The sequence below is a fragment of the Canis aureus genome, chromosome 6, assembly GCF_053574225.1.
Source record: "Canis aureus isolate CA01 chromosome 6, VMU_Caureus_v.1.0, whole genome shotgun sequence".
Lineage (NCBI taxonomy): Eukaryota > Metazoa > Chordata > Mammalia > Carnivora > Canidae > Canis > Canis aureus.
Window position 1 is genome coordinate 78,946,790 of NC_135616.1, and position 9,941 is coordinate 78,956,730.

Sequence of the window (9,941 nt, forward strand, 5' to 3'; positions counted from 1 at the left end):
TGGAAACCGGGTTCTGGGGTCTTGCAAGGAAACCACAGAACCCCGGGAGCTGGGGACCCGGTCCAGGACTATGCCGAGGTATTTGCCACCAGTGCCAAGCGTAATGGGGTGTGAAAAGACTCGGTAATCAAGACAGATTATAATTTAATGTAATCTTTGAAAAACTCAAATCGCAAACTATGGCCCGCGGGCCAGTGGCGCATTTCAGCAGTGGTTTTGGGGGCCACACATCCGGAGTCACTTGGGTGCCGGGACCTCCGGAATCTCACCCGGGGGCGCGTAACCCTAAGCCCCGGCCGGCGACACCTGCCTCGGTCCCTCTGGCCGCGGGCGGGGAGGCCCAGGCTCCCGGAACCTGCGGACAGAACAGAGCCCGGCTCTGTGCACTTGGCACCGCGGGCGCCGCGCGGAGGGAGGCCCGGGCCTTTCAGAGGCAGGATCTGGCACCGCGGCCCCAGCTTCCTCTGCTCACAATTGAGCGGCAGTGGGTGTGATGTGGGGGTTATTTTACTATTCCCGCCCCCCCCCCCCCCCCCCCCCCCCGCTCCTGCCGGGGAAGCAGCGGGCACCGGGCTGAGGGACCTGCGGCGGCTTGGCCTCCCCCCACCCCGCTCCCATCGCTGCCCCCCTGTTGCTGTTCCCCCCCTCCGCAGGGGAAGCAGGGAGGGGTTCATGTCCCATGGTGGCTCGGCCTCCCGCCCCCGTTGCTGCACCCGCCGCCTCGGGACACAGGCCGCAAAACCCAAGCCCTGAGAGCTGACAGCTGAGCTCAGTGGTTCCCCCACTCCTGGGGAAGCGAGGAGGATTGGGCGAAGGGGGAGACAGAGGACATGGGGGTGGGGGTGGGGGGTGGGGGCAGGTGGGGGGGACACAGAGAGAGGGCCCAGGGCCCCACCCGCTACCCATGGCTGGGGGCTGGGGGTGTGGTGGGGATGGGGTAGCTCCCTCAACCCGCCCCTTCCTCAGTGACCTCACACTACCCCGGGGCTGGGCCCAGTGACCTTGGCCTTCTAAGGGTTGGCCCAGCATCTCAGGTGGAACTGGCTCCTAACCTGGGCCCGCCCCCCTCGGCCCCAGTTAGTTAGGAGCTCACGGGGCTCTTCCTATTTGAAGAGTCTTGTCACTAAGAGGCAACAAGCTGGGAGAGTAAAATAACCAAGCACGAGCCGTTCCTGAGTCCCGAGGTCTGTGATTCCTGACGCCTGTCCTTGCGAGCACCTGGAGCCCCCTCACATCTCTGCGCACTGGGCTCCCCGACTTGGGAACAGCCCCTCGCTGGGCGACCGAGGCTGCCCTCTGCCCTCTTCGCTAGACCCTATGCGGCCAAGCGCCGCTTGTTACATCACGACACGAATCCTTTCCTTCTAAGGTGCTGTTTTTGCTCCTAACTTACAAATGAGAGTTCAGAGGAAGTCAACCGGGCTCCAGGTCACATGTAATAAATAGCAAGGTCATCTAGGGAGACTGCCTTTCCTGGCCATGGGCCCCAGGGGTTCAGTCCAGAAGGAGAGCCGGGGAGAGCTAGCGGGCAAACAGCTGCCCACCCGTGAGCAATGTGCCCGCTGGGACTTCCAGGCTGGGAGGCACCCTCACCAGGCTCTCCCTCCAAGGTTTTGAGGAGAACCAGGGACTTGGTCTGGAATTACCCCTCCGGGGGCCAAAATGACTAACCTAACAAATGCCTTGGGGGAAGCCCCAGGGGGTATAAGCCTATCTGCTCTTTTTTTTTTTTTTCTAGGACCCTTTGTGCCTTGATGGGCTCCTGGAAAGGAGCCCCAGAGGCTAGTGGAACAGCCCCAAAGAGAAACAGTAATGAGGAGGCTCATCGCTGGCCCCCAGGTGTGCTGCCCCAGGCCTGAGGTGGCCAGATGCCATGACCTCCCTTCCGGCCGGCCCCAAGGGGTTTGCAGGGCAGCAGGGCTCACCCGGAGCTGAGCTGTTGTATGGAAGTACGCGGTGGGGCAGTTGGGGGGCAGGGCAGGGGACACAGAGAGGAGCCTCATGACCTCCAGCTGGCCTGACTCAGAGTCACTTAGGCCGTCACCCTCCTCCAGGGACCAGCTCTTCCTCCCCAGTGACAGAGCCAGATCAAAGGGGAACTCAGCTATGGCAGGAGGGATTTAGATAAGCTAGCAAAAAGAACTTCCTGCCTGCAAAATGATCTCGGAAAGATCTCGGATCTGGGTAAGCCCAGGAAAGGGGAGCCCGGGAGTCTGCAGAATCCTTTTGCTCAGAAATCACAGCCACGGATACCACTCTTGCTTCTTCTGTGCATCCTGCACTCCGGGGCCTTGTCTGATCAGGGCCATACCTACCTCACATCTTCTGGGAACCTACGTGTCAAGCTCATTTACACACATGGACACACGTCATGCGTCCTGACAAGCCCAGGAAGCAAGGGGCATCTCCCCCATTTTACGGAGGCTGGGGAAGCTGAACTCTCACCAGCCCGAAGTCGCACAATTCACAAGGGTGGAAATGAAATGCAAGCCAAACCCGGCCCTGCCCAATCCTGCCGCGTCCACTGAGCGGCCCTGCGCCCAGGCAGGAGGGAGTCTGGCCTGGAGTAAAACGATCCCCTCGGAGAATCCCTGGATGGATCCTGCCCACGGCTGCCGGCAGCGCCCCGAGCACTCTGTTGGGAAAGCATTTTTCCCGTTTTGTGGAGTTGAGAGAGCTGAGGCCTGGAGCATGGAGAAGCATGGAGCCAAGAACCTGGGAGGCTGCCTCCCTGCCCCGGGAAAGGGAAGGCAGCTCTCCTCTGCAGCAGAAAGAGGGCGTCCACACCCCCACCCTAATGAGCATCCTCTCCTCCTCCTCCCCATGGCAGCCTGCCAGCTCTGGGGAAGGCGGCTGGAAGCAAAATCCCTGCTCTCTCAGGGGAGTCTGGCTCCCAGACACCCGGGGGCTTTTAGCTGACTTAGCCCAGAGAGGCATCTTCCCATAGATGCCTCTCCAGAACAGGGCGGTGAGACCCAATTTGGGGGGCTGGCTCTTTCAGCCGCAGGGATTCAGAGCGGGGAGCCACCGGAGACCTGTGATTGCCAGAGGGTCGTGCAGCCCTGTCACTGGACCTTCTCAGGGCCTCGCAGACCCTCCCCCAGCACAGTCCTCCTGAGACTGCCTTCAAGGAAAAGACCCGGGCTGGCTCAGAACCCCTAAACAAGGAGGCTTTGTACTGTGGGGTCAGAAAGCATGGGTTTATGAGGCCCTAGCAGAACTGGTGAAATGGGTCAGTCAATGCTCTGTGCTTGACTTCTGCCCCCAAACATGTTCCCAAGTGCACAGGGAGAGGGTGCAGACCCTCCAAGACAACCTAGGGGAAGCCTTAGGGGTGTCAACTCAGGGCACCTGGCCTTCCACCCCTCTTCCCTCCTCAGATGCCCTTGACCTTTCTCTTTCAGTTTATCCAAGTCCTGGCCGGTAGCTTCTGAGTAGCGACCAGGGACAGGAAGTCCGACAGGAGAGGGAACCTAGGGTAGGGTCTTGTTCGTGTCTCCTGTGCCCCAGGACACCCCCTAGCGAGGCTGAAACCAGGCTCGGGAGGAAGCAGGAGGCCCAGCCGAGTGCAGGGAGGTGGCGGAGGCTGGGGAGCGGAGATGCTAGGAGAAGCTAAGGGAGGGGGCCGGGCCCCCCGTCCCAAGCTGGAAGGCGCGCAGGCCTGGCTGTGAGCAGGAGCTTCCTGAGCCCTCGCTGGACTCTGCTGCAGGGAGCCTGGGAAGAGCGCGAGCCTGGCTCGGAAGCACAGCTCAGCTGTGCTCCAGCACGGCCCTCCCGTCCCACTGGCTTCTCAGGGCAGCTGGCAGGGGTTTCCCATGACCTCCCAGGAGACAGGAGACTGTGCAGTGGGGCCGAGCGGGGAGCGCCCAGAGCTGTGACGGCATGTGCATCATGCAGGGACGGCTCAGTGGGAACTGGGCCCCGGGGATGCTCCCCTGCTGAGGAATGCAGAGCAACAGGCGGCCTGCCTCCAAGCAGCTGGCCCAGGCAAAGCCGGCGAGCCTCTCCCCGCACACTGGCCCCGGCCCCTGGTCCTCCGTCCTCTGTCCCCATTGCCACGCTCTCCTCTGCACACCTGGACTCCAGTCTCAGGTGAAAGGACCAGCGGCCTCCACCACGCTCTGATGGTGGGCTTCCACCCAGCAAGGCAGACAGGATAGGGACGCAGGTATTTGGGGACGGGGACGTGGCACTGCCTCCCTTCGACACCCCCAAGCAGCCAGAGGTGAGAGAGGGACTGTTCCAGGCATCAGGACACTGCTACCTGCCACGGGGCTTCACAGCCCCCACAAGCTCCACCACCCCAGCCTCGAGGGATGGAGGGATAGCTCGCTGGAGCCTGGCTCCCCTCCCAGGGCAGGGAAGCGCCCTCTCCTCCCCAACCTAGTGGCCTCAGTGCCCCCTCCAGCTTTCCTCAACAGGCCGCTATGTCTAGAGGGCAAAAGGAGAGGTGGGGACTCAGGACACCCGGGGCCTGCCCTATAGCTGGTGTGGGGGGCATGAGGTAGAAGAGGAGACTCAGCTACCCCCCCACCCCCCAGCTTCCTTTCCTAGGGAGTGGCAAGATGGAACTCAGGCAGGAAAACAAATTCCTGGGACAGTGGCGTGGACCTAAGGAAAGAGTGAACAGTTGGACTTCTACGCAGCCAGACGGGGAGAGGTCCCCAACCCGAGAGCCAACGGCCCCGAGGAGGAGCTAGGACCACGGAGGGGACAGCAGCCCCATGCTAAGCAACCCCAGAAAGGGACATTTAGACACATCTCCCCTCTGCGGAGCAGTCCCCGCTCTGCCTGGCACCCGACGCCTTCCTGAGTACTTCTCGCACGCACCTTGCTGTTCTAGCGACCAGGGCGGGGTGGCGTGTGGAGAAACTGAGGCAGAGAGACTCTCACAGCAAAGAGCTACTTAGAGTGGCACTGGGGTGGTTTAGAGCAGTCTGAGGAACACGTGCTTGGAGGGAGAGAGCCCTGGGTTCAGATCCAAACCCCTCCATGTACGGGCTGTGGGCGTTTGCTCCTCCGTACAGTGGGAATAACCCCAGTTAGCTGGTGGGGCTCCGGTGGGGTAGAGTGGGACGGTGTAGACACGCTGCCTGGCACAGGGCAAGGGTTCAAGAGGTAACAGTGCTCAGCCACCCCCTAGTTCAGTCTTCTTTCTATCTGGGCATGCTTTGTGCTATAAAGAAGTGGAAGGAAGGGAAGGGAAGGGAGGGGAAGGGAAGGAGGGAGGGAAGGAAAGGGAAGGGAAGGGAAGGAAGGAGGGAAGGAGCTTAGCTGTAGACGAAAACCTTCGAGGAAAACCTTCAACGACCCTTTGTTGTATCTGACGCTCACTGGGCCCCACACCAGACAAACCCCTCAGGCACACTAAGTTAGGGCTTATTTCTCAAGCATTTTATTCCCTTCAAGCCTTTAGGGGCCCTATGGCTTCTGCTCCCTCCGAACCGCTGCTCTGCGACAACAGGCGTCCGGCCCGCTCTGCGGTGGGTGAACCGAGGCCCAGAGGACAAGCAGACAGGAGGCCCCACGACGCAGCCAGTGGGCGAACCGCACTGGCCCCAGGCCTGCCCTCGCCCCGGAGCTGTAAGAGCAAGGGTGCCAGGCCCCTGGCACCTCTGCCACTTCCTCAGCCCCCGCTCCACCCCGTCCCCACCCGGAGGGTTTCAAGGCGGAGCCCAATGGGTCGGGGCTGGCCGGCAGGCAGGCTGGGTGGTGGCGGCGGTTTCCGGGGCCTGTGCTTACTACACTCCACTTCCGTGTGATGACATAAGCCCTCTTTCTGCAGCAGGAGGCCACCACCGCGACTCTCGGGTCATCAGGCCCGGGAGGGCCTGTCTGGGCCTCGGTTTCCCACACCTGGAAACCGGGCAGCACGGGACACCACTGGCATTTGTTTGGCCCTGGCTGGCCTTGGGCTCCCAGAGGATGGGACTCGGAAGGCACCCCCACCCCCACCCTCGCACGGTTCTTTTCTATCCTCTCCAGTCTCTTTGCCCCGAGCCACCAAGTCTTTTGATTCAAAATTTAGACAGACGTTGACCAAGATCACAGAGTGGCCAGAGGCTCTGGAAATAACTACAGCTGGAGAACCCAGATGAGCGGGGGCAGGGGTAGGATCTAACACTGTCCGTGGGGAGCCCCTCCGTCCTCTTCCCGCCGCTGCTCACCCCTGGAGTGTCCACGGATAGATGTGGGACCTGTAGAGGGACTGCCCTGCCCCAGCCAACTAAAGGATGGAAGCTTCGGGAAACCAGGCAAAGATATCAGGGGCCAGGGGTTAGGCCCCACTGAGGGCTCCCCTCATGGCAGGGATTCAGAAGTGGGGGTTTCAAAGGGTCTTAAAAGAAACATACCATGTGACTTGGCTTCCTTCCCCAATTTCCCCTTTGCCAACTTGCATTTCTTAGCAGCCACCCCTTCCCCTTCTCCCCCCATCAATCAGGCCTGTGTTGCAGCCCGGGGCAGGGCACAGCTCAGCCTCACCTCTCCCAGGCATCGTCCCCCTGTCCCCCACCCATCCCCAGGTAGAGAGAGGCTGGTTCTAGGCCAGCCTTGGGCCCAGGGAGCTGAGTGAGTCCCTACCTACAGGGGATTAATGGATAAAGGGATCACAGGGCAGGACGGACAGGGGCTGGCCTGGGAATCTCAGAGCAAAGGCAACTAGCCCGGGTTCAGGCGGCAGGTGGGCCAGACTGCAGGGAGGCTTGGGGTAGTGCTTTTGGGGTCTGCTGGTGCCTAGACCTTCTCCCCTTATCTCACAGCCCCAGGTTCTGAAAGTTTCCTCCCCTGGCTCTCTCCCAGCCCCCGCTGGCCTGTGGAGATTTGCACACGGCCAGCTTTGATCCTCTTCCCAAGGAGATTACAGGGCCAGGAGCCCTGAGCCTGGCACTGCTCACCTAGTCTAACAGTTCCTGCCAGGACCTCCCCACTCACACAGGCGTGCATGTGCACATGCGACACACGCACACACACACACACACCCCCAAACCAAGTCCGTCTCACTCCTGGCCCCCTTGTCCCAAGAGTTGGACCCAAGACTCGCCATTTTATTCTCATGGGAACTCAGACAGCACTTGAGTTAGATACAAGAAAGCACTTCCGGGAAGTCAGACAGCTGAACCTGGCACCAGGTTGGGCCCTTGACAGCTCCAAAGCCCTGGCCTTTCCCAACTCCCATACTCTAGCCTGCCACCCAGTCCTTTAGGTGGGACAAGTGACTCCTGGAGACGGGGTGGGGGGTTGATAGGGATCCAAAAGCATGGGGGACTCTCCCCTACAGCTCCTCTGTGGCACCATCTGCTCCCTGTCCCGACCCCAGCCCTAGTCTGGCCCTATTCTCAGCTCTTTGATTAGAAACTGGGTTCTGTCCAGGCATTGTCTGCCTTCCACGGCCGGCTGCCCATTGAGGTCTGGCGTGTGCCAGGCTGGGCGCTCAGGCTGGAGTGGGAAGGGACAAGTGGGCTGGGCGCTCACCTTCCAGAAGCCCCCTAAGGCCTGGCTCTCCTGATGTTCAAATCTACCCACCCCTCCATCCGAGATCAGCAACTCGAGGCAAGGAGGGGGCGCATGTGGATGCTACTAGAGCAGTCTGAGTGGGAGGCAGAGATGATACCCATCACCCCCAAAGAGCTGGGTGCCGTGGGCAGGCACAAGCCCTTCTCCGGAATGGGGCTCAGAAACCTTCTGCTGGTCGTGCTAAGAAGGCAACACCAGCTTTTCCTCACTCCTCTGCACAAAGTGCCAATCCCATGGGGCTTTCCCACACGTTACTATCCCCCAGTCTAGCCGGGGGAGGCTTGGCGGTAGTAGAAGGGGCTTTCTTTGGCTCCCTCCTGTAAGATGGAGTCTAAAGGAAAACCCTCAGGGGAGGAGCGAGCACCCTAAGTCCCTTCCTTCCCAGCCCTGCCTGGTTCACAGTGACTGGGGCCAGGGCGTCATTTCCCTTTTATGAGGTACTTGGACTCTCCCGAGCTGCTGCAGATGTCATATTTACATTTCTCACTACCCCCCCCCCCCCCACCACTTGTACCTCCCTCCCTCGACCTCCACAGGATCCTGCTGCAATGTCAGCCCCAGCAGCAGCCTGGCCCCGCCCCGGCCAGCCCACCAGGCACCTGCTCGGCTCCTCTTTGTCTCTCTGGCTGCTCAGGGCCAGAAAGGCTGTGTTCAAGTGATGCTGAGGCTGCACGATGCCTGGGTGGGAGGCACCTCAATCTCTCTTCCTGGACCCCAGAGCTGCAACCAAATGCCCACTCCTCCTCTCTGAGCTGCAGAGGACTGGCCAGATGTCTGGGGCGGGGGGTGGGGGGGGGTGGGGGCATCCGCCCTGGGGCAGGAGGAGGAAGCTTTTCCATAGTCATCCCTGGTCCTGTCTAGAGTGACTTCGATGGACTCTTGGAATCTGGGTCACCTACAACCCAGGGAATCCAGAGACCTGTCTCAGAGACCCACCCTAGCTCTGGAGCCAGTACCCCCACTCCCATCAGGCAGGGCTGGGGCACAGATGGATGCATTTCTCCACCACCCCTGCCTTGGTGACCAGTCTCAGACTGGCATGGTCCCATCGACAGACCCCTCTCAAAGAGGAAAAGCCAAAACAAAAACAGGGAGAGGTGGTGCGGCATAAAGCGCCTCCACCCAACACAAAGGGCTCAACTTTGCATGATTTCCTGCCTCACACCTCTGTGTACCCCTCCCCGCAGAAGCCCCCTAGCCTGCTCCTCACCCTCCTTCCCTCAGTCCCTGCAGGTCCCAGGTGAGACCATGCACCCCCCCACCTCCATTTTATCTGAGAGCCTGAAGATGAGGTATCAGGGGCACGCCCTCCCTCCGGCCCCCTCCGAGGTGCAACCTCAGACACCCCGCTTCCTCCGTGCCCTGGCCCCATCTCCTCTTGGGACAGGGCCAGCAAGGTTCTCTCCAAAAGTCCTAACTGCCCACAGCAGGCCAAGGCACCGGCCGGCCCTTCCATTCGTCCCTGCACTCAATCCATCTTTGTCTGCAGAACCGGATCCGGGCCGGGCGTGCTGCCTTCCTAGCCCGCCCGAGAGCAGGGAGCTGGCCGACTGGGGTGGACTGGGGTGGACTGGGGTGGACTGGGGTGGACTGGGGGCAATCACCCCCTCCTCCTCCGATACCCCAGCATGAGACAGCAGCCCCAAGGGGAGGCGAAGAGGAAACACACAGACGCTCCGGCCTGGGCCAGGGCTGGGGCTGGGTGTGAAATACCGGATTTCCTTGTTTATTCGATTTTCTGATCATTAAGGGCTCCCAGGAGGGGCCCGAATTACCACCCCAACAAAGCCAGCTTCCAGCAGCCCGCGGGCCGCGCATCTCCCGAGGCAGCCGCCCCGCTCCCGGGAGCCGGCTGGGCGGTGCAACGCGGCCCCACGCCCACGCGAGACAAAGCCCCGCGCGCGGTGCACGTCCCTACCTGACGGCCACCTTGACGCAGCAGTCCCCCTGGCCGGCCATGGTCCTCTGGCTGCGGGGTCCGCGCGTGGATCAGGGGCGGGGGCCCGGGGGCCCGAGCCCCGGGGTGCGGCTGCGGCTGCGGCTGCGGCTGCGGCTGCGGCTGCGGGAGGCGGGGGCGCGGGCACGGCTGGCGGGCTCTGCCGCGGCGGCCGGAGGGGGCATGCTCGCGGGCGGCGAGCGCAGGGGCTCAGCCGCGGCCGGGGCAGGCCCCCCGGGGCTCGGCCCGCGCGCCTCCTCGCGCCATCGGGCGGCGGCGCGCAGCTCCCCACGGCGCGGACACGCGCGCACACACCTCCCGCCCTGCAGCCGCCTCCCGCCGCAGCGCGAACAAAGGGGGCGGGGGCCCGCCCGGCCAGGCCCCGCCCACAGCCGCGGCCCTGCCAATCGGAGGCCGGGGGCAGCGGCAGGGGCGTGGCTTGGGCCTTTAAAGGGCCCTCTTGGCTCGCGGCCACGCTCGCTGGGGGGCG

General features: G+C 62.3%; 1 protein-coding gene across 6 annotated transcripts in view; it reads right to left on the bottom strand.

Annotated features, from left to right (window-relative positions):
* KIF21B (kinesin family member 21B) overlaps positions 1–9,589 on the bottom strand; it is a 46,158-nt gene extending 36,569 nt beyond the window's left edge. For all 6 annotated transcript variants that reach the window (XR_013382467.1, XR_013382466.1, XR_013382464.1 and 3 more), the window contains exon 1: positions 9,434–9,589. Coding sequence is in view for 3 of the 6 variants with exons in the window: in XM_077902427.1 (XP_077758553.1) it covers positions 9,434–9,474 (41 nt within the window). In the remaining 3 variants the exon portion in view is untranslated. The remainder of the gene's footprint in view (positions 1–9,433) is intronic.
* Between the last annotated feature and the right edge of the window lie 352 nt (positions 9,590–9,941).